At 41.1% G+C, this 27,760-nt stretch overlaps 3 protein-coding genes across 7 annotated transcripts in view; all 3 read left to right on the top strand.

The window, feature by feature from the left end:
* VEGFD (vascular endothelial growth factor D) overlaps positions 1–5,421 on the top strand; it is a 40,245-nt gene extending 34,824 nt beyond the window's left edge. Inside the window, exons 6-7 of the mRNA XM_055438174.2 lie at positions 4,011–4,206; positions 4,770–5,421. Of these exons, the coding sequence (XP_055294149.1) occupies positions 4,011–4,206; positions 4,770–4,896 (323 nt within the window). The 3' untranslated portion in view covers positions 4,897–5,421. The remainder of the gene's footprint in view (positions 1–4,010; positions 4,207–4,769) is intronic.
* A 7,854-nt stretch (positions 5,422–13,275) lies between these two features.
* PIGA (phosphatidylinositol glycan anchor biosynthesis class A) lies at positions 13,276–25,106 on the top strand. Of its 4 annotated transcripts, XR_008687466.2 has the most exons (7): positions 13,276–13,358; positions 15,466–16,245; positions 20,199–20,331; positions 21,059–21,191; positions 21,355–21,561; positions 23,272–23,430; positions 24,732–24,871. XR_008687466.2 is itself a non-coding variant. In XM_055438173.2 (6 exons), exons 2-6 carry the CDS (start codon positions 15,528–15,530, stop codon positions 24,996–24,998), a joined length of 1,458 nt encoding a protein of 485 aa, XP_055294148.1. In that variant the 5' UTR covers positions 13,276–13,358; positions 15,466–15,527; the 3' UTR covers positions 24,999–25,106. The 4 variants fall into 4 exon arrangements, 3 of the variants coding, with proteins under 3 accessions (XP_055294148.1, XP_088690349.1, XP_088690350.1); XM_055438173.2 differs by lacking the exon at positions 23,272–23,430 and having other exon boundaries at positions 24,732–25,106; XM_088834223.1 differs by lacking the exon at positions 23,272–23,430 and having other exon boundaries at positions 13,318–13,358; positions 15,466–15,546; positions 24,732–25,106.
* ASB11 (ankyrin repeat and SOCS box containing 11) overlaps positions 25,055–27,760 on the top strand; it is a 30,992-nt gene continuing 28,286 nt past the window's right edge. The window contains exon 1 of one of the 2 annotated variants that reach the window (XM_055438178.2): positions 25,055–27,394. The gene's annotated coding sequence lies outside the window, so the exon portion shown is untranslated. The remainder of the gene's footprint in view (positions 27,395–27,760) is intronic. The other variant, XM_055438177.2, reaches the window with a different exon arrangement.

The raw sequence follows: 27,760 nt of genomic DNA, 5'->3' as shown, positions 1-27,760 counted from the left end.
TAGGTTTACCCTCTAGAACCATGTCATACCAATCTAGTTCTTTCTCCATGTGACCCATTTTTAAACAGAAAGTTATTGTGTGGAATCTAAAAAGTGGTACAAATGAATTTATTTACAAAACAGAAATAGAGTCACAGGTATAGAAGACAAACTTATGGTTGCCAAGGGGGAAAGGTTCAGTTCAGTTCAGTTCAGTCGCTCAGTCGTGTCCAACTCTTTGCAACCCCATGGACTGCAATATGCCAGCTTCAGATTGGGATTAACAGATACACACTGAAAGTGAAAAGTGAGTGTTAGTTGCTCAGTTGTGTCCAATTCTTTGTGACCCAATGGACTGCAGTCCACCAGGCTCCTCTGTCCATGAGATTTTCCAGGCAAGAATACTGAAGTGGGTTGCCATTCCCTTCTCCAGGGGATCTTCCCAGCGCAGGGATTGAACCTAGGTCTCCCTCATTGCAGGCAGATTCTTTACCATCTGAGCCACCAAGGAAGTCCCAGATAAACACTACTATATATAAAAGAGATACACAACAAGAACCTACTGTATAGCGCAGGGAACTCTATGCAATACTCTGTAATGACTTATATGCAAAAAGAATCTAAAACAGAGTGGATATATGTATAACCAATTCACTTCACTGTATGTCTAAAACTAACACAATATTGTAGATCATCGATATCCCAATAAAAATAGGTTCCAAAAAGAAAGTTATTGTGGAAAACTGTATACATAGAACTTAGGGTTAAGGTTTCCCTGGTACACAGCTCCTGGGAGAGAGATTGGTATTCAGGAGTTTACTTGCAGGAATGCATTCAAAGGTGAAGGGGCAGGGGCAGGACTTGGCAGGGGGAGAAGTTGAACTGTATGGCAGTTGCTGAGAGGTGTTAGCCAAGCCTGTTGGGGGATGTCTCGAATTGAGACAGAGGGGCTGGGTCCTATGGATTGGTAACTGGATATGGGCTTTCTCTAGAGGGGATATAACCTTGGGGGAGCCAGCTTCTTTCTGCTGAAGGTAATTCCTGCAGAGGGACCTAGCTGGTATACATGTATTTTGAGAGTAGGGAAAGTAATGGAGAAAGAGAGGCGTGCTCTGAGCGGGGGAAAAATGAGTGCTCAGAGCTGGAAGGGAGAGAACCCAGCACAGCAGGGTGCTGGAAGACGTTCATCATGGTGAGGACATAGAGACAGGGGGCTGGGTAGATATGAGAGAGGAAGCCAGGGAGCTTCATGGGAGACCCTGTGAACCATGTCCCAGAGCTTGGATGTGATATTAAACACAAAACAAAACCACTCAACTAGTTCAAGTGGACAGTGACAGCACCAGTTAGGATTTCAACAAAATCAACCCAGTGACAGCGTACAAGAGAAGAGATTGGCTTGGGGCAGGCAAGGATGAAGGGAACCTTTTGGGAAGTTGTGGCAATGATGGAAGTGAGAGGCATGAGGTAGCCTAGATCACAATCATTTCTAATTTTCATCTCCCACAGTGCAGTTGACATGGGCCAAGTTCACGGTCAGTTCTCAAGTGGCCTCATCAAACTCATGACATGTACTGAGCTTCAGTTCAGTTCAGTTCAGTTGCTCAGTCGTGTCCGACTCTCCGCGACCCCATGAATCACAGCACGCCAGGCCTCCCTGTCCATCACCAACTCCCGGAGTTCACTCAAACTCATGTCCACAGAGTCGGTGATGCCATCCAGCCATCTCATTCTCCGTCGTCCCCTTCTCCTCCCGCCCCCAACCTTTCCCAGCATCAGAGTCATTTCCAGTGAGTCAACTCGTCGCATGAGGTGGCCAAAGTATTGCAGTTTCAGCTTTAGCATGTACTGAGCTTACTGTTCACTAAATACTTTTTCCCCCCATACATGTGCCTTTCTACAATGACTTCTCTTCCCTGAATGAGGACATGTGAGTTAGTGAATTGAAGTCCAATTTCATCTTGTTAGATTTAGGCCATTGCACTAAACTGTTTCCAAAAACAAAAACAGAAAATTAACAGTACCAAAAAAAGAAAAAAAAAGGTGTGTGTGGGGGTCCTGATTCTGGATTTTAACTCCTCCAGACACCCACAAATTCAAGAATTTACTTGGAAAAATTCTATCAGATTATTGATCAAAATGATAAATGGAACAAGGCTGAGGACCTAACACATTAGTATCCCATCATCAACTTCCCTAAGATTGAAATTCAAAGACAGTACTTCTGAGTATCGCCCTTAGCTAGTACTGCTTCACTCAGTTCTCCTATATCCTTTCTCTGTTAGTTTTATCTTGTCTGTAAGGATTGAGGTCGGCCATGGCCAACTACATTGCTGAAGTTCAGCAAATACCTGGTAGATTGTTTCCCTAAATCACCTCTCCAAGAATGGAGTTGGGCTGGCCTAAAGTGTTCTAAGAGAATCTCTACTGCCACCTAGTGATCCATGCAAATCTATTAAGAGCTTCTATCTAGTCTTATCTTGTTCCAAAGTGACATGCTTCACTGGGATATGCTTTACAAAGCTTACCTTTTTCCTCTTCATACAATTCAGAATGGCGTATCTCCAGATCTGGCCTTTCAACACCCATTCCACATGAGCCCTCAAAGATCATCAACCACAGAGCAGTTAAGACTATGAAACTGGACGACACAAGATTTTGAAACATCATTAATAGCCAGATGAAAATAAATGACTCTTGTTCCTTGAAAGGAAAGCTGTGAAAAACCTAGACAGCATATTAAAAAGCAAAAGCGAAGACATCACTTTGCTGACAAACATCCATATAGTCAAAGCTATGGTTTTTCCAGGAGTCATGTACAGATGTGAGCGTTGGACCATAAAGAAGGCTGAGTGCCAAAGAATTGATGCCTTCGATTTGTGGTGCTAGAAAAGACTCTTGAGAGTCCCTTGGACTGCAAGATCAAACTAGTCAATCCAGAAGGAAATCAACCCTGAATATTCACTCGAAGGACTGATGCTGAAGCTGAAGCTCCAATCCTATGGTCACCTGATGCGAACAGCCAACTCACTGGAAAAGACCAGATGCTGGGAAAGACTGAGGGGAGGATGAGAACGGGGTGACAGAGGATGAGGTGGTTGGATGGCATCACTGACTCGATGTACACGAATATGAACAAACTCTGGGAGATAGTAAAGTACACAACAGCCTGGCGTGCTGCAGTTCATGGAGTTGCAAAGAATGAGACAACTTAGCAACTGAACAACAACAACAATGACCAAATATTGGCAAAGTGGGAGAGAAGCAGGTTTGGGGAAGAAACTAAAGAGCTTTCCTCCAAGCCTTTCAAGAATACGAATGTGCCACTTTCAAATTCTTCTAAAGCTTCTGTCTCTTCCAATGAATTTCAACTTGATCAGAATTGGAGGGGGAATACTAATTATCCAACTGTTTTGTACATTTTCTAGAAATATCTGTTAGCTAAGTGTGTCAAAACCTTCTCAGCGCCTCCTCTCTGAGCCAACTGTATCTTCCAACAGATGTCTGTGGAATCAAAGTACATTGTCATGTTACATTTTTTATACTAGAGTTATGACCTGCAGTGAGGAAATACACCTACCCATAGCCTGGAAGGTCTCAGGTGTATTTCTACAATGTCATAGTATTTCTGTTCTCTCCTTTTATTCTGCACCTAAAACTGGGAAGTAGACTCATAGTCCTTTAGACATACTGTATTTTATGACATACTTGGTTTTGCAAGGTTGCTTTTTTCAACTAGTCACAACCTAGTTGTGACATCTTAAAAAATCTTAATCTTAAAACATCTTAAAAAAATCTACCAAAATATTCAGCTTACAACATTTTTATAAAAAACTAAAGAGAACATGTGAATTCTGTGTTAGTATTGTGAAATCAGAGGTGAAATCTCCTTCATTCTGGCAAAAATCTACAAAAAAGGAGACTGGGTGACTCCAAGCTACTTTCCAATGATGTAATGAATACAACCAACTTCAGCGAGCCCATTCTTCATGCTCCAGCTATTTGACCAACACTTTTCTGTTTTGGTTTAGATCACAGTCACCTCCAGGAACTGGCTCTCTGTGGTCAGCACATGAAGTTTGATGAAGATCGTTGTGAGTGTGTCTGTAAAACGCCATGTCCCAGAGATCTCATCCAGCACCCAGAAAACTGCAGCTGTATTGAGTGCAGAGAGAGTCTGGAGAGCTGCTGCCAGAAGCACAAAGTATTTCACGCAGACACCTGTAGGTGAGTGGCTTTTCACTTTTGCCTATATTTGACCCATTGACATTTAATGTAAATACTATTTAGATTCGGTGAGATTCCTTATTAAGCCAGTTTTATTCTTCAGCGCCAAGCCCCCTTTTTGATAATAAAACAGAGGTTTGGCAACTGAGTAAGTATATGGAGTGATGTTTAATTGTGAAATCAAGAAAATTCTGTCTGCTGTAGCTGGCTTATGGATCTTCAGCAAAAACTAAAGTTGAAGATATATACACAATTATTTCAGATCAGCTGACTCTTTAGCTCAGTCTCTCTCTTAATATAGATCGACATATGTTTATGTTTTCCTTTGAGGAAGGGGATGCCATTGGATTTATATAACAAGAAATTTACTGATGAATAGAATGCTTAGAAGTTAGCAGTTGTGCTTTAATAACCTGTGGGATAACCAGCCAGGATTTTATATTGACATCCTAAATATGAATCTGGAAAATTTACTCTGAAAATGAAATCAAATCAGAACAGAGTTTTTCCTTAGAATTTAGTCCTTGATTCTGAATTCTCATGTTTATCTTCTTTTGTAACAGCTGTGAGGACAGATGCCCCTTTCACCCCAGAACCTGTGCAAATGGAAAACCGGCATGTCCAAAGCATTGCCGCTTTCCAAAGGAGAAAAGGGCCACCCATGGGCTCCAGGATCGAGAAAATCCTTGAGTTAGCCTTGATCCCCAGTTCCCCATCCATGTCATTTAAACAGCATGCTGCTTTGCCAAGTTGCTGTCACTATTCCAGGTGTTAGGGAAAAAAATCCATTTTACATAGTACCATGGTGAATCCCGACCGACCTCCCATTAAACAACAGCTGAGGATTCCCTGGCTCACTGCCAGATGTCTTCTAACAGAAGATGCTCTGCACACCGGGGAATGGAGAGGAAGAAATTTCCCTTACCCTCTGCTCCCCCCTTTTTTTGGTGAGTGAAAAAGGTTTGATCATCATCGAGTGACAGGTACCATGTGATTAATTACTCAGAGCAGATGAGGCAATTTGCATAGTCTTTGAGTCCTTTGCTAATTGCAACTCTCTTGTGAACTATTTTGATTCTTTCTTATGCAGATCTTGATGTGTATGATCAGCACTGATTATCTGATTACTGTCCAACTTGTAGTTTTGAGTTTACCAAACTACTGTCTGTTGTTTTATATTTAAGTGTATTTAAAGAAAATAAACACATTTATTCAAGCCAGAGAATTTTGTGTGTTAATTAATATGCTGTAAATTTACTGCTATAAATTTTATGCTAAAGAAAAAATATTTTAAGGAGAGAAAGGAATTCAGAAGTGGGAGATGTAGGAGAGACATGAACACACTAAAACTAGATTCCAGTTTTGGGAAACCAAAGGAATAGCTCTCAAAAGGTTTAAGATTCTAAACGAGGTTGAATAAATGTGACTCAAAAATCAGCTGAACTTCAGCCTTTCCTTTGAGATTCAGATTACCTTGACTTGACCTCCAGTTGAACTTGACTTGAAGGAGGAGAGCCCACTGATGTCCCTGACATCTTTGGGGGTGTATGTTTCTTCCAGCCACCTCCAGCTCCAGGTTTCCGCATTTACTCAACTCTCTTCAATTCTCATAGCCATATGATTCTTCTCTCTGTTCCACCGCTACCCAGGAAGGAAGCACAAGCCTTTTTCCTTTGCTTTTTTTGCCCCAATACTCCCACAAATAACTTGTTGACGGCACAGACTTTACTGAAAAACTTGGTATAACAGAGGGAATTTAGCAGCTTTAGCAGAACTAAGGTGTTTAGCCAAATAACTTAAAAACTGAGGTTATCCCACGCTTCTTGCATAGGTAGGTAGATAGATGCACACACACACAATCTATTACAACATTTATTGCACACTTTCATAAATAGTTGTGTTCATGTTATCTCCCCACTACCCTGTGACCTCCTTACAATTGGAAATTGTGTCCTGATCAAACTTGTGTAAGCCAAGTTTCTCAGGGTGGTGCAGTGCAATAATAAGGAAATAGAGAACAATAAACAAGTATAGCAAACAATCCTTTTGTTTCTCCTGGAGCCTAATGATAGAATTGTTGGATCCTGGTTCAAATGCCTGTCCTTCCTCTCTCAGGGTTCCTAAGCAGTTCCTGAATTCTCCCATCCACGGCCTCATCATTTACTGGTGTCGGTCCAATCACTCCTCTCCTGTCACTGTTCCTCTTGTCCACAGTTCATGACCTTGATGTCAATGGGCCTTCTTTCTTCTGGGCATACTATTTGATTCTCAGGCTTCTGACAGGATTCACAGGTAACTTGGTTTCTTAACTATATTAGGATTCAGTTTCTTGCTTTGTCCCTTTATCCAGGTTCTACAACTCTCTCCGCAGTAGTATTCCCTTAAATTCCCTTGAGAGCTGGGGCAGCAGATGGTCCAGGGACACTGCACAATTAAAGGAGTCACTTTGCTCATCTTCACTGGAGAAAAAGAGAGGTAGAAGCTCAGAGAAGAAAAGATCTGACCTGAAGGATAGGCTCTGCCAATTAACTGCATTATGAGGCCAAGCAACCTCATGGCACCTCAGTTTCCTCTCGTGCTAAACAGGTAGATAATCTCATCTACCTGTATCTGAGAGTTGTTAATTCACTCCATAAATGAAAATAATTTGAAAAATACAGTGACCTTGACCCATTAAAGGGATTATTTCCCAAAAGAGAAACATGACTGTGAGCAAAATTCTTGGCTTATACTGGATTCCTGGATCTGCCCCAAATCAACTCAAACCACATTTTGGTTAGTGGCTCTGGCTTCCTAATTGCCATTTAGATGGAGATATTATAGGGAATTTTGGACAAAACTATGGGAGATCTGGCTTTCTACTTCAAAAACCCATCCCCCCTGCTTTCTCCCCAACTCTCCACAATAACCACCAAGAGACTTGCACTTGGATCTCTGAGACTGGGTCTGGGCTAGGGTGGAGCTGGTCCTTAGGGTGGAGGTGGGGGAGCTGGCCTTTTGCCTTATTAGAGTGCACTGGTCATTGTACAGGAATATTTGTCATACTAATAGCTTTGGAATGTGAGCTGCAATTTTTCAACTTGTAAAATTGTGTTGCAAAATAAAAATATGTGGGAAAGCCCAGAGAGCTTAAAGCAAACATGGTAAATGCCAGTGATGCACGATGCCCCTGATCATCTGAGCCACAGGGCCAGAAAATGCATTAACAGGACAGCACAGATCATAAATCTGTGACTACAGCAGTGTGGTGGGAGGCCCTTTGGAGATGGAAACAGATTAGACAGCATAATGTTCAGAGCTGGATGAGAGTAAAATACTGCCTGAGATACCTGATAAAGGAGATGACACAAATAATCCATTTTAAAGGCATTTAAGGAAAGGCTTGGATGAAAATTGAGCTTAATGGATTTGGTCATTTGCTCAACAAGAGATGGACTTTGTTTAATTTACTCCTAAAGTTTTGTGTTACTTTACATTACTTTACCAACAAAGACGTTTAGTCAAGGCTATGGTTTTTCCAGTAGTCATGCATGGACATGAGAGCTGGACTATAAAGAAAGCTGAGCGCCAAAGAATTGATACTTCTGAACTGTGGTGTTGGAGAAGACTCTTGAGAGTCCCTTGGACTGCAAGGAGATCCAACCAGTCCATTCTAAAGGAGATCGATCCTGGGTGTTCATTGGAAGGACTGATGCTGAAGCTGAAACTCCAATACTTTGGCCACCTGATGCGAAGAACCGACTCATTGGAAAAGACCTTGATGCTGGGAAAAAGTGAAGGCAGGAGGAAAATAGGATGACAGAGGATAAGATAGTTGGGTGGCATCACTGATGCGATGGGCAGGAGTTTGAGTAGGCTCCAGGAGTTGGTGATGGACAGGGAAGCCTGGCGTGTTGCAGTCCATGGGGTCACAAAGAGTCAGACACGACTGGGTGACTGAACTGAACTGAATGTTTTGTGTGGGAACAATATCTTGCATATAGTAGGTCCCTAATAATTATTTAGTTAATAGTGAAGTGTTGTATGGATTCTGTGACCAGTGAATGGAAACTCATCTACCACTGGAATGGCCAATATGAACTCTAATTCTCCAGGGCTCTCTCCAGACGGTTTTCATGATTCAGTATCTTACCTGAACTTCTTCATAGCATAGCCATCAACTTTCAAGAGAGCTTCCAACAGGACATGCCCCAGTGTATATGCATTTATTGAGCTTCTGCTATATCTCATTTACTGATGTCCCACTGGCCAAGCGAGTCACATGGTCAAGCACAGAGTTGATGTGGGAGGAGATTAGAAAAGGGTGCAAATATAGGAAAATGGTTCCCTGAAGGCTACCATGTAACAGTCTCCCACAGGGTTGGTTCCCGTCTCTAGCCACACATGCTGCTGCTGCTAAGTCACTTCAGTCGTGTCCGACTCTGTGTGACCCCATAGACGGAAGCCCACCAGGCTCCCCCGTCCCTGGGATTCTCCAGGCAAGAACACTGGAGTGGGTTGCCATTTCCTTCTCCAATGTGTGAAAGTGAAAAGTGAAAGTGAAGTCGCTCAGTCGTGTCCGACCCTTAGCGACCCCACAGACTGCAGCCTACCAGGCTCCTCCATCCATGGGATTTTCTAGGCAAGAGTACTGGAGTGGCTTGCCATTGCCTTCTCCGCTAGCCACACACAGAGACCTGTTAGTCTCCACTGTTCTACAAGAGCTGAACTCTGGTCAGTGTCTTCTGGTTTCCACACACAGAGCCCAGGACCTGTGTTGTCTTTGTTCCGATCACTGTTCTGCATTTTGATTCTGTTTCTGATACATGGAAATCTTGAGGATCTTCTTTTACCCACAGCTATAATGTGAATTCTCTCATTATGTCTCTTATTTTCTTTCTGAAGCACAGTGATAAGAGAGGAGTCTTAAAATATTAATTGAAAATGGCATCTTGGCTGTAAATCTGGCTCAGCATCAAGTCCTTTCCCCTTAGTAAGATCCTCTATCAGTCTGTTCCAGCCTTCCCTGGAAATGCCTTTCTCCTATATGAACCCTTCCCTTCTCTTCCCCTGTGGAGTTTTACAACAGCATTCACTGGCCAGTCAGCGCCTGTCTCTGTACCTTGGGCACGTTCTACTTGGAATAATCTTGCTCCCAGCAGTTGCATGAGCACTTTTTACTTCCACTGGAAGCCAGAAATACTCTGAACTCCCAGTATTTTTCTTGTATTTCTTTTGTGGTATTTATCACCTCCCACCTTTTATCATAGATATTTACATATTCCTTAACTGTTTTGGTTTCTTGGGGATAAAGCGCATGCCAATTTTTCCTTGCCATGTGCCATGCACATAGTGGATTCTCAATACAGATGCGTTGCCTTCCCACTCCAAAATTGCCCAAGAGCTCATTGACATACGAATTTGCAAAGGGTTGAATTTCAAGGGAAGGTGGCATCTACTTTTATTTTCTGCCTTCTACACTTACAGGTCATTTTATACTACCACTGGCACTGATTGCTCTCACATTCTATTATGTGCAATCAGAAGCCACTGCATGAAAGTAGTTTAGTCTAATTTATTGGTTTATACAAAAATTCTCTAAAGGCATGCCCTGATGCCATATATTTAGGCAGAACACTATAATTAGAATTATTCCTAGATTTACAGCTTCTTCATCCTGCTGCTACAACTTTTCTTGACTTTTAGAAAATAGCCTTTAATGGTGACCTTTGCTTAAGGTTTAACTGACTAAAAATGGAGTCTTAACCCATGTGAGATGGTGAAGCATGTACAGAACCATGATTTATTTGCCTTTTAATGTTAAGTGCCTAGATCAGAGATGAACATGATGTTCAATGTTTTCAGACTTTGTTGGAACTGTAAACTTTACTGGCACAGCCTGCAGGTTTCTCAACCCCCTCCTCCACAGAGACTTGGCAACAGCATGCCTTTATTAATACCTATTTATAAAGGTCAGCCTATCCTACAGCATTTAAAATACAAAGAACCTTTCAAGAAAAGTGGATTGCTTTTTACCATTGATGAAAAGTACATAAAAGCTGAAAAAGATGAAAAGTTTTAAAAACACTATGTTTAATATTCCTTGTGTTCCCCACAAAACCTTTTACAAAGTAGGCACTCGATAAATTGTTTGATGATCAAAATAGAAAATATTTATTCTTCTTTGAAAATAACTCAAGTTTTTTGAAGGAGTATTGATTGGCATCAGGATCTTAGAAGATTCACAGTAGAATTGCCATCACTTTGATGACAAAGGTCCATATAGTCAAAGCTGTGGTTTTTCCAGCAGTCATGTATGGATGTGAGAGTTGGACCATAAAGAAGGCTGAGTGCGGAAGAATTGATGCTTTTGAATTGTGGTGCTGGAGAAGACTCTTGAGAGTTCCTTGAACTGCAAGGAGATCAAACTAGCCAATCCTAAAGGAAATCAACCCTGAATATTCATTGGAAGGACTGATGCTGAAGCTCCAATCCTCTGACCACCTGATGCGAAGAGCCGACTCACTGGAAAAGATCCTGATGCTTGGAAAGATTGAAGGCAAAAGGAGAAGAGGGAGGCAGAGGATGAGACGGTTAGATAGCATTACTGACTCAATGGGCATGAATTTGAGCAAACTCCAGGAGATAGAGAACAGGGAAGCCTAGCGTGCTTCAGTCCATGGGGTCGCAAAGAGTCAGACACAACTTAGCGATTGAACAACAACATTGTAATAAGAACTATGGCAGTGGCAAGCCAGGAGATAAACAAATGAGGATTAACTTTCACTTATACGTTCCAGGATTTCTAGTTATTGTCTTGATTGTTGTTTCTTAGTGGCTAAGTCATGTCCGACTCTTTTGCAACCCCATGGACTGTAGCCCGCCAGGCTCCTGTGTTCATGAGATTTCCCAGGCAAGAATCTTGGAGTGGGTTGTCATTTCCTTCTCCAGGGGATCTTCCCAACCCAGGGATAGAACCCATGTCTCTGCAGTGACAGACCGATTCTTTACCACTGAGCCACCAGGGAAGCCTATTGTCTCACTACCTATTACAAACATGAAAAAGAAGACCAAAACGATGCTGTACCACCTGGTACTGTTGGTCTTATCTGGGAAACCAACTGCAAATTATTAAGCTTGCATTAAGTATCCTTTAGTCTTTCATAACTTTTATTCTCTGATGCTTCAATATAAACACAGAGCAGAATATCTATTCCCACTTGAGTCTTTCATTATTAAAGTTAAATCATTAATACATTTCAAAGTCTACAGCCAAAGTGTTCTATGAATTATATCAGTTCCCTGTACTTTTTTAAGGTACACCCCTTGGAATTTTTTCAATACATTCAGTCAGTCAGTTCAGTCACTCAGTCGTATCCGACTCTTTACAACCCCATGGACTGCAGCACGCCAGGCCTCCCTGTCCATCACCAACTCCCGGAGTTTACTCAAACTCATGTCCATCGAGTCGGTGATGCCATCCAACCATCTCATCCTCTGTCTTCCCCTTCTCCTCCTGCCTTCAATATTTCTCAGCATCAGGGTCTTTTCAAATGAGTCAGTTCTTCAATACATTCAATTGGGTATATATATGTGTCAGAAATTGTGCAGGCATTGAATAAATAAATTTATTAATACAACTAAAACTCCATTTCTAGTACCAGGAGCAGACCTTGCATCTGCTTACTAACAAGCAAATATAATGCCAATTTTCAGAAAGAAATCCATGCGAGATCCCAAGAAGACACAAGTCTCTAAGGATCAGGCTGAGGAAGAAGGCCAGGTGGAGGGGTGGGGTAGGAGGACAGGCAAACAATTTGAATATCACCTGATAAATGCTATACCAGCATACAGCGAAAGTACTGTCAAAATACAAAAGATGGAGGATTTAATTCCCTCTAGAGATTTGGGATGGAGAAGGAAGTGGCAACCCACTCCAGTGTTCTTGCCTGGAGAATCCCAGGGATGGGGGAGCCTGGTGGGCTTCCGTCTATGGGATCACACAGAGTCGGACACGACTGAAGTGACTTAGCAGCAGCAGCAGCAGCAGAGATTTGGGAAAGGAGGTGAAATCTTCAGGGATGAATAGCCTTTCTACAGGCTTAAAATGAGTGCTGGTAACGACGCTGGTGATGGTGCTCAGGAAGGCATTTCCTCGGGTGGGAACCAACGGTGAGGAGTGGATGGATGATCATCAGACTACTCCCACTGATTCATTAGCCTCTTGGCCAAGCACCACCATGGCCTGCTGAACCAGTCTGAGTGGGAGTTGCTATTTCAGGTCTCAGATTTTTTTTCTCCAGAGTGGAGGGTTGCCATATAAAATACAAGATGCCCAGTTAACTTTTGAATTTCAGATAAACGATGAATAACTTTTTAGTAAAGTCCCCTATATTTAGGACATACTTACATAAACATTGTATGTTTATCTGAAATTCAAATTATTAAAAACTTTGACTTTTTGTGTATTTTACTCACTACATCAGGCAGTCCTACCAGAGTGGTAAAAACCTGGCGGAGCTTCTGTAGCTGAGATGATAAACAACAAACAAAACGCAACCATGGCCCCAGCTTTCTGCAGCCATCCCAGCCCAAAGTCTGTCCAACTGGAAGCCAGAGAGAACAGGCATCCAGAAACGAGACACTGTATCTAGGCAACCACGGCGCGAACCATCCGCAAGATTCGGGTTAGACGTGCGGTGCATCCTGGGAGTGAGTTTTCTAAGTTCGGATTCGCCTCCAAAGGCCACGGGACTACAACTCCCAGGAGCGCCAATGGGTCGCTGCGAGGCACGCAGGGGAGTGCTGCTTTTACCAGGTTGAAGAGTCCTGGTGGGTTGTTTGTGTAGCAAGAGATCAAGGCCGATTTTTAGAGAATCGCAACACTAAGAATTCACATAAAAGGTTAAACCGAGCATTACTGCTTTCAATACAGAGAAAACAAGTCTTCCGGAACATCGTGGTGACACGTGTAGGCGCGCGCTGACGTTACATCGCACGCTGATGGGTGGGGAGTCGCTCCTGCGCGTGACTCCACTTCCTCTTTTTGATTGGCTGTCCTGTAGGTGCGGCGCTCGCGCGCGGACGCCCTTGATTGGTGCCTCGGAGCTGCTGGGTGGGACTCCGGCTGCAGCCGCGGGAGGTCCGGACACTGGCGGCCATGGGACTTGCCGGTAAGTACGCGTCTGACTTCCCGTCGCCGGTCCTCTCTCCATCTTCCAATTGGGACTGGGCTGTCCTCAGGGGAGCATAGCCGGTGATGGAGGGGGCGAAGCCGACCCAGCTTGAAGCTCGGAATTCGGGGTCGAGGGGCTCGGGAGTCGAGTGGGGCTGAGGGTGCGCTGAGGCGGCCGCACTGTAGCCGGTTCCCTGTCGGCTGAGGCGGGCGGGAGGAACGGCTCCGGGACCCTCGGCCTCGGTTTCCTGCTCACTTTCTGGCCGTCTTCCTCCCTTGGGTCCTGGCGAGACCCCGCCTGATCGCGGCGGGGTCGCTGACTGAGACGGAGTCATCTCTTCCTTGGCCCTGGCGCTCCCCAGCGACCTCAGAAAGTGAAGCCGGGACGGCGCCTAGGGGGTGGGTTGGAAACACCGTTTTCTTGACTCCAATCCTCCCCGCCCCCCGGGTCACTCTAAGGCTTTTCTGAAGTCTGCTGATAATGACTGTCCAGGGACTCATTGACTGTGGCTGTGGATTTTACGGCCATCTCGCATTTGCCACTTAAGTGGCTGAGTGGGAACCTTGGACAGATCGCTCAACTTGTCATTTGGAAAGTAAAAGAGTTGTTTCACTAGATCTCTAAGCTTCTCTTCAGCTCTAAAATCTTAAGATATTGTGCTTGCACCGTTTGTTGCGCTTTTACGCCATGAAGGTGTTAGGCGTGATACCCTGATAGGCAGATTGCTCATAGAACATTGCAGGTTAATGACAGAACTTTAAATGATTTTATTTGGTGCTTTACTCACTGTTTTCGTTATCATTCATCTTTTAAAATTGAATGGAACTGGAAATTCAGGTTTAAGTGAGAAACCACAGTAAGAAAACCTTATTGAAGCTACTTAACAGTACAAACTTATCTCTTGATTTGGTAATATTGAATCTTAATTAGTAAATTCAGCTCAACAAACACTTATTGAGTATTTCTGAGACTGTGTTTAAAATAAAGATGACTTTGTTGGAGAGAATAGACTTTGCACAAGCTGTTGCTTTGTATTTTCTGAGTTTTGGTGAATCAGAAACTCAGACCTTTAGAATGGCTTCCCATTGTATAGTTGAGTTTCTGGAGGCATGGAAATCTCATTTGTAAAAGCTGAGAATGAGTTTCACTTGCTTTCTCTTTAGCGTTAAAAGTCTAAGAATCTGTAGTCAAATTGAATATTTAGTGGGCATTTTGCACTGATGATCTCGGGGACCCCTCAGCTGAACATTTCCTGCTTCAGATGTAGAAAATGGCCCCAGGTCCAGCCCATCTCTAGTTTTTATCTTTAGATTCCAAACTAAAGAAAGGGTCATTAGTGGAGGGAAGATGTACATAACTGAAAGTTTTAAGAAATGAAAGGAATGGTTTGATTATCACCATTTTTGAATAAGGAAGGGGAAAGTGAGGTCTGGCATGTGCTACAAGTGATACTTTAAAAAGTTACTTTCAAAAGACAGGTCTTAAAGCGTCTGTCTATCACTGCGGGAGACCTGGATTCGATCCCTGGGTTGGGAAGATTCCTTGGAAATGGCAGCCCACTCCAGTACTCTTGCCTGGAAAATCCCATGGACGGAGGAGCCTGGTGCAGGCTACCGTCCATGGGGTGGCAAAGAGTCGGACATGACTGAGCGTTTTCACTTCACTTCACTTCACTCCGGATATATTTTAGTGTAAACTAAAATAATACTAGCGAACTTGATGGGATTTATTGAGTCAGTGGCTTAAGCTCTGAAGTGAGTTAGCAAGCCTTTTCTGTAAAGAGTTGCATGTCTAATTGTCTGGATAAACTGTTTGGTTAGTATGGCAAAGTATTATTATACAAAAATTATTTAAAATTATGTGTAGTGGTATTCTTAGATCAAAATTAAGATATGAGGACCGTTGCAGAGTCTAGTTTTGTTGTATGGCCCACAGTAAATGGTAAGCAAGTAAATGCTGTCAAATGCATGTTACATTGTATGTTTTATTTCTAGGGAGAGAGTTAACAGATTTACATAAACATTAAAACAATATGTATGTCTGGATTTCGAGTGTGGAATGCATTTTGTCTCTGAGCTGAGATCCTGTCTACTCTCTCTTTCAGGTACTAGAGGACACCTACCTTAACTGGGTTGCTCTAAGGACTAATGCCTAAACCATCTCAGCATGGCCTTTAGAGGAAGAGGTGGGCGTGGCCAGCCTTCCTCAGCATCACTCTCCCGTATCATCCCCGGAAGTCTTCACACATTTAGGACCTGTACCCATAATATATGCATGGTGTCGGACTTTTTCTACCCAAACATGGGAGGCGTGGAAAGTCACATTTACCAGCTCTCTCAGTGCCTGATTGAAAGAGGGCACAAGGTCATAATTGTCACCCATGCTTACGGAAATCGCAAAGGCATCCGTTACCTCACTAATGGCCTCAAAGTCTATTACTTGCCTCTGAAAGTCATGTACAACCAATCTACAGCCACGACCCTCTTTCACAGTCTGCCATTGCTCAGGTACATATTTGTTCGGGAGAGAGTCACGATAATTCATTCACATAGTTCCTTTTCTGCCATGGCCCATGATGCCCTCTTCCACGCCAAGACAATGGGCCTCCAGACAGTCTTCACGGACCATTCCCTTTTCGGATTTGCTGATGTCAGCTCGGTGCTTACAAACAAGCTTCTAACTGTGTCTCTTTGTGACACAAACCACATAATTTGTGTCTCTTACACTAGTAAGGAAAACACTGTGCTAAGAGCAGCACTGAATCCTGAAATAGTGTCCGTCATTCCTAATGCTGTAGATCCTACTGACTTCACTCCAGACCCATTTAGAAGGCATGATAGTATAATAACTATTGTTGTTGTCAGCAGACTTGTTTACAGAAAAGGTAATGAAATGATAGCTACAATTGTACTGCGCAGCCTTTTTTCCTTGTAGAAAGCTCTTGAATATCTGTGTTATAATGATTGTTGGGCTTCTCATTTTGTTTTACAGTTTTATAACTGCTTCTGTGTTAAATATAGTAAAGAAGGGTCTAATATGTTTTATACATCCTAAAGGAGAAATTTCTGGAACAGTGGTAAATACTATTCCTACCCTCACCCCCCACCTTTGATGTTTTAATAGTTGCTTAAAGGAAAAACAATAACCTGATGCTGTTTAATAGTTCAGGTCTGTTGAAAATTTCCCTACATATACAGTGAGAAGTACAGGGCCCAGCCCACCACATAATCCTTTTTTTTTTTCATTGCAGATATTTTGAAAGCTAAGAAAATCACAAGGGTGAAAACTAATATCCGCTGTAACCGTGTGATTCAGAGATGACCCTAATGAATGTTTTGATTTATAGTTTTCCTTTTGTTTTTAATTCATTTACTCAGAGTCATTGAGCTTGTTCTGCACATTGCCGTTCTGTAGCTTGCTTATTTCCTTTCAGTGTAGATAAGACAATAATGTATTGGCAGGTAAGTGATGAAGAAAGTGGGGTTAGATGGCCCAAAATCCTATCCTAGTTCCGTCCTGCTGTGTCTTCGATGACGAGCCACTTAACATCTCTGAGTCTCACTTTTTTCGTTTTGTGTGATTCGAGCAACAGTGGTAATCTTGTGAGGTTCAGTGGTGGTTCCTATAAAGTACTTGGGAAGGGTCTGCTGTGCTCAGAGAGGATGGTTTCAGTGCCTCTGCAGCATTTCACGGATACCACAGCCTCGCTGACTGAAAGTCTGAAGCAGTCCGGTTATTCAAAACATAAATGGTCTTCGGGATGGTATCGGAAAACCAATTGTCAGCAATCAAAATTGTCACTAAAAGTAGGGAATTGTTAAAAAGATAATATGTAACCACCCTTTTAAATATTTGAATTTACTCTAAATACTGTTACCATGCACTGAATTGCCGATAAGAAGATGTAGGCCTGTAGGCTTAAGAGTACTGGTCCATTGGTTTGAGCTGAATCATTTTTCTTGCACAGTCACTTTCAAGAAGCATGATTTACGGTCACCAGTTTGGGTCTCTTAATGTGTGACGAGAACCTAAAGGCATGTGAAGTAATGTACCTCTGGATTTTTCATTTGTTTTTGCTCTTACACAGTGGTTCAGGATACCCTCTGATCTGACAAGGACTTTTTCTATGTCTTGGCTGAATGTTTCAGACTGCTCAGCTTAGCTTCACAGAAACTCATTTTGTCCGTTTATGTGCTATTTAATTAGGTAAGCCAAATACAGTAACAAGTGCAGTTGGCATCAGACAGATTTGTGGAGAAATGCAGCTGATTCCTGGTAAGCATGCAGCTCAGCAGTGGGACCCAAAGTGTCCCAGTGCACTGGGGAGTGCAGATGCGGGCCTTGGTCAGTATGGTTTAGGAATGGAGAGTCTTAGTCTGCGGTGATCTGATAAACTGAGGTTGGTGAGGAAACCACTGAACTGCATTTTGAGGGGTGAAGGCAGTGGCATGCTTTCATTCTTTACTTGAAGAAGATGTGAATGGAGCAGCATTCTGTGTTCTGAATCCCTCTTGGGATGTTGGTGATGTGTTTATGCCTGTTTTTTTTTTTAGCAAATAATATACCCTGGTGACAGCCAGCTAAGAAAGCGTATGATGCATACATGGTCAAGGATCAGAGCAGAATTAACTTATCTGTCCAAAGATTGAACCTGGTACCTTTACCTCACTAATCATGGTATTTTAACCAGCTGAGCTAACCAACAGCAGGTATAGCCTTTCCTGTTCTCAGTTCAATAATTAAAAAAAAAATTTATCAAACCCTCTCCATTTGCCAGTAACATTCTAAGACAGACAGCCATATCTGTAGCCCCAAAGTGATTAGTTATATTAATGGCCTGTTAATTATTAATAAATTAATTTCTTTAGGAGGTGTTCATTTGGACCAGATATCAGAGGCCACTGGAACGTATTAAAGAGGATAAATCAAAGTTCCTACCTCCCAGGATTCCTGCCTGGCCTCTTTCCTCTTCTGTTGAGCCTGTTTTCCTCTTAAGCAGGGTTTCACAGTGCTCCTGTGCATGTGCAGGCATGCCCCACTCCTTGCTCTAGTGGTAATGACGACTTACATTTATATTCTGCAGTTGATAAAGCCTGTGCATGGTACAGTACCTCACTTGACCCTCCCAGCTGTAGTGTAGATGTTATCTGCATGTAACAAAGAAACTGAATCTCAGAGAGGGTAAGTAACTCACCCAGGTTACACAGTAAGTAATAGAGATGGCCAGCCTGAGTTGAGCTCTTCTCAAGTTAAGGTCTCCTGTTGCCTCTATCCTCAGCCCAGCTGTTATCCTAGGTATAGATTCAGAAAGTTCTTTAAAATACTGTTAGACTATGCTTTAGAAGAACTCTGAATCAGAAATTTTCTTGTCCATTTTGTGTGAATATGGCAATTGAAAGTCCTTTTGTGCGTTCATTGCGTTAGGCTCTTGGTAGACATAGCAGAGCATTTTTATTTGTGGGGAGCACTCAGTAAGTGTTAGCTGTTGTTAGGAATTCCGATTATTACTCTATATGTTATATTTTTTTTTCTCCATTTAAAGAATGGATTCTTAACCTTTGTATTAGAAGAAAGAGGGGAAGGAATTATAGGAGGCTGATTGTTAGAAGTCAGTAAAACATCCGGTTTATCTAGAAATCCAGTTGATAGGCTTGATAATACACTTGAAACAGATAACTAAGATTTTAATGAGGTTTTACAATTCATAAATGCCACACGTGATTTTGCTAATGCAGTCATATTTTGAAAATACTAGCAGAGTTTATTTAATCCTACTTTGAATTATTAAAATGAACCTTTATTATTTCTCCTACCATCTTTTTAATAATTAATCTTCCTATATTTGGGAAGATTGATTGAAGTGCAGTTCTTGTGTATGTGTCTGTGTGCATTTTTAAAGCTTTAATTGGTTTATTTTACATTTACTTTTGAGTGTGTGTGGTTTGTCATTGTTAATGAACTAAATTGTCAAACATCACTACTGCTGTCTCTTTTGTATAGCCACTTTTCAAACTAGTAGAGCATAATTTACTTTGCTGCTTTTTATTACCTGAGGTTGTATTTACATATTATGAGAAAGTATTGCATTAAAAGGAAAGAAAGGACCAAGATACACTCTTTTGTTCTATAGACTGTAATGATCTGGCACGTGAGGTCCTGCCACCTTCATCCACTGTCATTTGGGGCAAGTGAGCTATCACAGGTTTAGATGGACTATTCTTATAAATTTTGCTAATACCATAGTGTTCACTGAAAAATCCTGTGTACAAACTGCATTCTTAACAAAATGGAGGCAGCAGTTATGTTTTGCTGCTTAGCCCTTTCCTATAGTAGGAGGTAGAATCCCAGTTCAGTAGAATTTTATGGTTGAAAGAGACCTTGGACTTTAGGTACAGTGGTCTCTTCATCTTCTATATCAGGAAACTTTCCCATTGTCAAAGACCTTTCTCGTACAAAGGCTGGAACAAGACCCAGATCTCCAGTCAGCTCTCCTGTTCTGTAGAAAAATTTAACTGAAATGTTAGCTACCTGTAGTGCCTTTTTTAGTCACAGGCGTTGTGTAATCACAGGTGAATAACTTGAATACTATTGAAACAGAATAGTCCACGAACTGAGAGGGTAGAAGGTTAACGATGGGTGTCAGTGTATATACCTTCCAGAATTCTTGGGGGACCCCTGATAGTTTGTGAGCGATTCCACCATTCTAGGAAAGGGTTAAGGGAATTTGTTTCTCTGCTTATGTAAGCTAATACTTTTCAAAGTGAGTGGATTCTCAGTTCTGATAAAAATTTTAAGTTTAATTATTAACATCTCCAACATTCAACTTTATGTTTTCAGGGACCGATTTACTTAGTGGTATAATACCTGAACTCTGTCAGAAATATCCTGATTTAAAATTCATAATTGGAGGAGAGGGACCAAAGAGAATCATTTTGGAAGAAGTACGGGAAAGATACCAGCTCCATGACAGGTATTGATGGATTCCATATTGTCTTGGGTGAGAAAATAATCTTTTACCTAAATTTGGTTTTGGTTTCGTGCCTGCATTAAGTGGGCTGCTTCTGCTACATGTACTTGATAAAACAAAGTAATGCAAAGCCTATTTTTAAAAAATTATATAAATGGGAAACCCTAGATAGGGTATTCATAATTTTTTTGTTAGCCCAGTGTTATTTGACTTTAGGAGAAACTAGTTGGGGAACCCAAGAATGCACAAAAAAACAACTACTTTGATTGGAAGTGTTTGCAGATTCTTAAGCCACACTGAGTTGTGATTTAAATAGCATGGCCCAAATCATTTAAATTGTTCTGCACATACAGATTCAAACATTTCTCTTCCTTGTTAACTTAGATAACATGTGAGCTGTGTGCATGTGAAGCCTCAATTTAAGAGAGACATTTTCCTATTTAGAAATGATACTTTAACATTTACTTATCAAAGTGTATTAATATTTTCATGGAATGCAAACTAATTTTGGAGAGGATGAAATTTGATCTGTGACAAAGATTAGAAATACGTATAGCTCTATGAGTTTTAACCAGTTTAACCAACTCTGACTTTTAGATCAGAGTTGGGTGATACCAATCTTTTGAGATGGAAAATGTTAGAAGCTTATGAATGAAAAAAAAAAGCTTATGAATGGTATTTCTTTTTTACCTTGATTGTTACTCCCCTCTTCTCTTGTTTCAAAAATCAGAGTGCGTCTCTTGGGAGCCTTAGAACACAAGGATGTTAGAAATGTCTTAGTTCAAGGACATATTTTTCTTAATACTTCTCTTACGGAAGCATTCTGCATGGCAATTGTGGAAGCAGCCAGTTGTGGTTTACAGGTAAAAAGCTTGGAGGGCTTATTAAATTGTTGGGGTTTCTGCATGTGTATTTTGAAAAATAATCAGATGCAGTCTGCTATATTTTTTTAAGTTGGTTTTGCTTGTTTACCTGAGAGATGAATTCTGGTGGATCACATTTTTTTGTTTTGTTTTTCTTTTTAAGGTTGTAAGTACCAGGGTTGGTGGAATTCCTGAAGTACTTCCAGAAAACCTTATCATTTTATGTGAGCCTTCTGTAAAATCTTTGTGTGAGGGATTGGAAAAAGCTATTTTCCAACTGAAGTCAGGAGCATTGCCACCTCCAGAAAATATCCATAACATTGTAAAGACTTTCTACACTTGGAGGAACGTTGCAGAGAGAACTGAAAAAGTACGTCACGTGCTAGAGAAGGGTATTTGAAGATTGTGTCTGGAATTCTTACCTGATGTTTCACATACACATTTACTGCTTTTATATAGGTTTACCATTTCTGCTCTGTTGCTTAAATTTATGAAGTCTGTTTCCAAATGAGACTTCTCTTTGTATGTACTAGGCTAAGTTTCTAGTCAGATCATTGCCTTGACATCTGAAAAATAGTAATGCAGTATCTAGACCTTTCATTAAACTGGCCATATAAGAGTTACAGATTTTTCTAGAAGTTATAACAATTAGAGACAAAACTAATATTAAAATCTACTTTTAGACATTTTCTTGAGGCTGTTTATAATTCTAAAGCATATGGGTCTATTAGAAAATACCTGGTTTTGCTTAGCCCAGTTGAGGCAACTTTGTAACTTAGAAATACTTAATTGAGGCTACTGCCAAAACTTGTGTGGCTCTTGCTAGCTGCTGTTTTTTTTTTTTTTTAAATGAAAGGAGATTTTTGCATCTTTGGGCTGATGGGGAACATAGTAAGTTAGAGTTCCAAATGTACATGACAAATGTAAGTAGGATCACAAATGGAAAGCAGCAGTAGAGAATTTCCAAAAGGACAGGTGCAGGAAATAGGTTAATGTCCTTAGGTGGGAGAGTACAGTTGTGGGAAATGCCTCCTTATTTTGAGGTCAGTACTTCAGTTATTCTACTAAGTTTCGTCCTTGTTTAACTGCCTCTCTTTACTTCGTCTGCCTCCTGCCTCTTATTACAACCTAACAAGCTGAATGGAAATTCTGTGCTTCTTAGTATTTGGAAACTGTGCAGAAAGACAGTTGATTGGGAGCCTGGAGAAGATAGTGCTGGGCACTCTTCCTGTATTCAGGGGAGCAGCTAGTTTCTAGCCCAAAGTTGGGAGCTGGATAGAGCCGAGTAAGCAGAAAGGCTTTCTTGTGTTTTGTTTTTTAATATAATTGCTTTACAATGTTGTGTTAGTTTCTGCTATACAATAAAGTGATTCCGCTATATGCATACATATATCCACTCCCTCCCACCCAGCCCCTGTAGGTCATTAGAGTCTTAACTGGCTTCAATTGTAAATTCCCAAACATAAGCTGAGCCCATATTTGAATGGAAGTGCAACGAAACTCTCCAAAAATTGTCATATACATTTTTTCATTGAAACATGAGATATTTACATTAACAGACAGTTTTGACTGAAATAACCCTGAGATATTTTCTAGAAGTTAACTCCACCAGTGACTCCACCAGTTTGAAATAACTACATTTCCTTGTTTTCGTGTGGAAGTTGGGGCACAGCACTGAGTACTTGCTGGGAGTGCGTGGCAGAATTGTCTCAGGAGCCTTTTCAGGCTCTGTTCATTCTATTTTCCTGTGCCCCTGCCACTGCTGGATTCTCACAAGACCCTTTGCGGCGGGCGGGAGGGGGCGGAATTTGGGAGTGGTGGGCAGGGATATTTGGTTAGGTAGATTTTCTTAGTGAGGCCCACCCTGACTGAGAACCACAGCTCTAATTGTGCCTTACCTTTTTGATCAACATGTAAACCTCAGAAGTTTGCCCTATTATACATAACAAGTTCAGGGGCAAAGAATTATGGTGATAGTTTTTCAGCCTGTGTTAAAGGAGTGAATTAGGGTTTGATTTAAACCACAAGTTTTCCTTCAGTTATGCTTAAAGTAATAGTAGAACATCTGTATTGTTTTCAGTTTTACACTATGACGGTTTATAGTAGACATGCAAAGAAGAAAGTGAATCCTTATCGCTAATGGATTGTCAAGCCTGTCATTCTCTCCATAGTAGCAAAGTATTATTTTGTCACTTGAGATCATAAGTTAACTGACCTAGAAATAAAAGTGGACGTACGGGTGAGTTTCTAGTTGCTCTTTTAATTCTACCTGTTTCACACAGGATGTTTGATCCCTTTCCACTCCTTAGTTTAACTGCTATTTAGAAAAATTAATCAAATTAAATTGGCGTTTGTGCTGGAAACATACTTTATCAGTTATAATTCACCACTCAGTGTAATGCTTGACATTTGTTGTTCAGTTGCTAAGTCGTGTCTGCCACTTTGTGACCCTGTGGATTGCAGCATGCCAGGCTTCCCTGTCCTTCACTGTCTCCTGAAGTTGGTTTAAGTTCCTGTCCATTGAGTCAGTAATGCTATCTAACCATCTCCATTTCCTGGAGGAGGAAATGGCAAACCACTCCAGTGTTCTTGCCACGAGAACCCCATGAACAGTATGAAAATGCTCGACATAATACTAACTAAAATGTATTCCAAATGTCCTCAGGGTAGAGGAGCTAGACAAAAACAGCCCGTACCTTTAAGAGACCATTGATCTTTAGAACTTGCTCTGCACATCAGAACTTTCCTGAGGTCAAAACGAGATAGTTTACAGATCTGATAACATGAGAATGAGCACGAATAATGCCCAAGTGCAGTTAAAAAACACGAAGGCCGGCCCGTTTTATGTGTTTGAAGTAACTTCAGAGAGTTTTTTTTTTAATATTTCAGAGTTTATTGCTTAGCAGTTCTTTAAAAAAGCAAGCCATCTACTACCAGTTCTCAGCAGTGAACTTTATTTGCCAGCGTTTGGCCTGTCCCTTCTCCCCAAGTTTCCCCCATCCCTTTCCCCTCCTTTTATTTGGCATCCATGAAGTGTCTCTGTTTTCTCCTTGTGTGTACACAGCAACTCAGCCTCTCAAGGCTGTGGAGAGAAGAGCCTCTCTGAACCCATAGATTGTAACTCTCCGGTGGTAGTTGAACCAAGGAGTCCTAAAGGGCCAGTCCTGCTTTTGGAAGTCACTGCTGAATTAAATACAGCCTCGACAGAGGCGGCCCCCAGAGCCGTTCCAGCTTCTCAGGACTTTGGAATTCTCTTAGTTGGTTAAATATTGATGGGGATCCCCTAGGGCACAGCAGCCATGGTAGATTCGTCTGGGTGTCCCAGGGTAAATATGCCCCAGTGATTTGTCTAGAGGAGGCACTCCATAAGCGAATCAAATGGCAGTACTTAGTGTAAGCAGTTTCATTTGTCACATCCTTATTGTAACAACAGTGAAATGTAAGCACCTCCTGTTTACATCGCTAAAGCACTCCTGACCTGTGCAGGTCGTTGTTTTGTTGCAGCCTGCAACGTGCTCATTTTCGGTTCTCTCCCGCCAGGTGTACGACCGAGTGGCAGGAGAAGCTGTGTTACCCATGGACAAACGGCTGGACAGACTCATCTCTCACTGTGGCCCCGTGACAGGCTGCATTTTTGCTCTGTTGGCTGTGTTCAACTTTCTCTTCCTCATTTTCCTGAGATGGGTGACTCCAGATTCTTTCATTGATGTTGCAATAGATGCCACAGGGCCAAAGGGTGCCTGGACTCATCGATATCCTTATAGTAAAAGGGGGGCTGAGCATACTGAGCTGTCTAAAACAAGGTAGAAGAAAGCCTGAATTGTGAGATTTTCAATACTTGTAATAATTCTATTAAGACTATTGAAAATAATCTTGCTTTTTTTCTTTTTCATTTTAAACTTAATTTAGTAAGTTATGCTACCTCTATATCATTCAATGTTTTATTTTGAGGAAAGATAAACACTTATGCAATTCCTGAGTGTTGAAACTCCTTGCACTTATTAAAATTTAGGAGAGAGCATTGAAGCCACTCAGGTATGCAATTCTTCAGACTACTGAAATCACTCTAGCAGAGATGTTTTAACGTTATATTTTGGGAGCTTTGGGTGCCGAAGGGCCAAACGTTTCCTGGGCATTTTTTGGCCTGTTTTAAATGTTCTCCCATTAGACATTCACCAGATGTTTACATGTTTTCTTTAGGGAAGTACAACAACTCTATGAACTATTTTTTAAGTCATGTTCATACTCCGTTTATTAGACATTGAAGTCATGTTCGTAACTTATTGGGTACGCTCAGTAAGTGTTCCGTATAATCAGGTTTCTTGAGTAAAATGGGCTGTCAGCAGCCAGCCTGTTTGAAGCACCTGTCGTGTTGAACTAGATGCTTCCTGCGTTAGGAACAAGGGGATGCATTCATTGCTTGTTGATCCCTCAAATAAATGGCTCACTTCGTCATAGTCATATTTGACATGAAGTGGTAAGATAGCCACCATGCCAAAAATGCTGATGGTTTATAATGCCAGGAAAAAATTGCCTGCATACTCCGAGTTCTTCTCTGATCCTGTTGGATGCATTTTCCTAGGTCAGGCCTCCGTCTTCAGTTGTGTGTATGAAAATGCTTCTTGCTTTTTAAATACTAGGGACCGACCCCACTGTTGATGATAGTGCAGAGAAACCCTCCACGTCTCTCAGTGCATAATTTAGCCCTCTGTCAATGCCTTCGTGTTTTCCGAGCAGAATGTACGAGGTGTGCCATCTCAAAATCAGCTGCTACCCCGGATCTTTGATAGAAGTCACCTCCCTTCACTTGTGGCCTAGCTGATGCCTGATAAGTATTGTCAAGTGTGCAGAAGTCTTGACCCCAGAATGTTTTCTTTATAGCCAGTTGAGTCTGAAAATTTTACGAACACAGTCTCTTTGTGGATGGATGTTTTTAACTATAATCGTTGTTGCCCAGAGCCATGGGTTTTTAAACCCCAAATTATCCACATGGTGTGTCTTATTAATTCTTTGAACTCCTTATTAGAATAAATTTTTGTGATAAAGGACTGTGAATTCACAAGAATGAGGCACTGTGGACGTGCTAGTTAGACGCTGGCAGTATTGCGATTCTTTACATGATTTTTTTAAATGACAACATTCACAGAACTTTTAAAAAAGTATCTTAACATGTCTGTTGATCGGTTGACACTGATACATAAGAAATATATTTGTGTTTTAAAACACAAATGCAGGAGTATAGTTTTTAATATCTAGAAGTTAGGGGTTCTTTCGTTAAAGAAAAGCAGACTGACCCAAACCATTCAATCTCACTGGGATTTTTAGGCATAGAAACTGAATTATATAATTATATGAATTATATAAATATGAAATAAACAGTGCCAGTATTCATGATAAAGCGGGGAACTATATAACATTTGGTTTTATTCTGTTTATTAATTTTTAAAGGCATACTCCTGTTTTTTCTTGTTTTATTTTTTCTTAGCTTTTTTTTTCTTCAAAATTATCATTTAACTATTAAACTGCCATTTATTTCACATGAAAATAGGGTTTATCGTTCTTGCATGAAAAATATGTAAGTTGCATATTTTCCTTATTTTTTTCTTTAATAAGTGGAAGTAAATTTGCTTGTTCTAGTACATCTGAATTTTCAGGCTTCCTGAATACCTTAACTGTAACTGTCAGTGTTGCACTGGTCAATATGTGGAAACATATTGTTCTACCCTGCTACTTACATTTATTTGAAAGTGAACTTGCAGTGATAAGGAATATATGAAAAATATATTGTTTCTTTTGATGTTGCAAAAAGTAGCACATGTAAAACTGATTTATAAAAACATGCTACCTGTCCAAAAATAAAGACCAAAATGACATTTTGACATTTTTCTGAATTTGCCTTGTTTGAGAAACAGAGTATTATTAACTAGTTGAGCAATACTTCCCCCACCTACCTACCTCGCATGGTTTTTTTTTTTTTTAGTGCAAGCTGATGTTTTGCTTAGTCTGTTAGTGAAACAGGAGATATGGAAATATCCTTCAGTTGATTAATTACTCTGTCATCTTTTCTTTCTAGAATATTCTTTGTTTTAATCATGGAATAGCAAGTTCAATTGTGCCTTTGTTTCCTGATCCAAACAAGCCTGTATTTTTCACTTCACTAGAATTACTGTGTAAGACAAATGAATACTTCTGTAAACTATTGTGTATGTGAATTACATAATTATACTCTATATCTTGTAAGCTATTTTAAGAAAAATTGGAATTTTGACTTCATTTACCGAAACCGAGGGTACCATCAGTCCCTGCTTCACCTGCACCCTACTCACAGAACTGACCTTCCTACATACTTACCCTGGCCCCAGCTAGTGCTTATTCTAATCTTTACATCAAAGTCTCTACCTGATAGCTTATCAAAGGCGCTGTGAGGGGCGTGTCCCTGTGCTGTTTCCCTGGTAACTGATGAGCCACCCGACAGTTCCCCTGTAGCTGCCAATCTGCCCCTTCCCTTAGTAGCGAAACCTCCTATCTCCATGTCCTGCCATCCTGCTACCTGCTATCTACAGCACAAA

Source organism: Moschus berezovskii, chromosome X, assembly GCF_049115385.1.
Source record: "Moschus berezovskii isolate FMDL1 chromosome X, NW_MosBer_1.0, whole genome shotgun sequence".
Lineage (NCBI taxonomy): Eukaryota > Metazoa > Chordata > Mammalia > Artiodactyla > Moschidae > Moschus > Moschus berezovskii.
The sequence above is the reverse complement of the archived record's forward strand: the minus strand, read 5'-3'. Positions and strand labels throughout refer to the sequence as shown.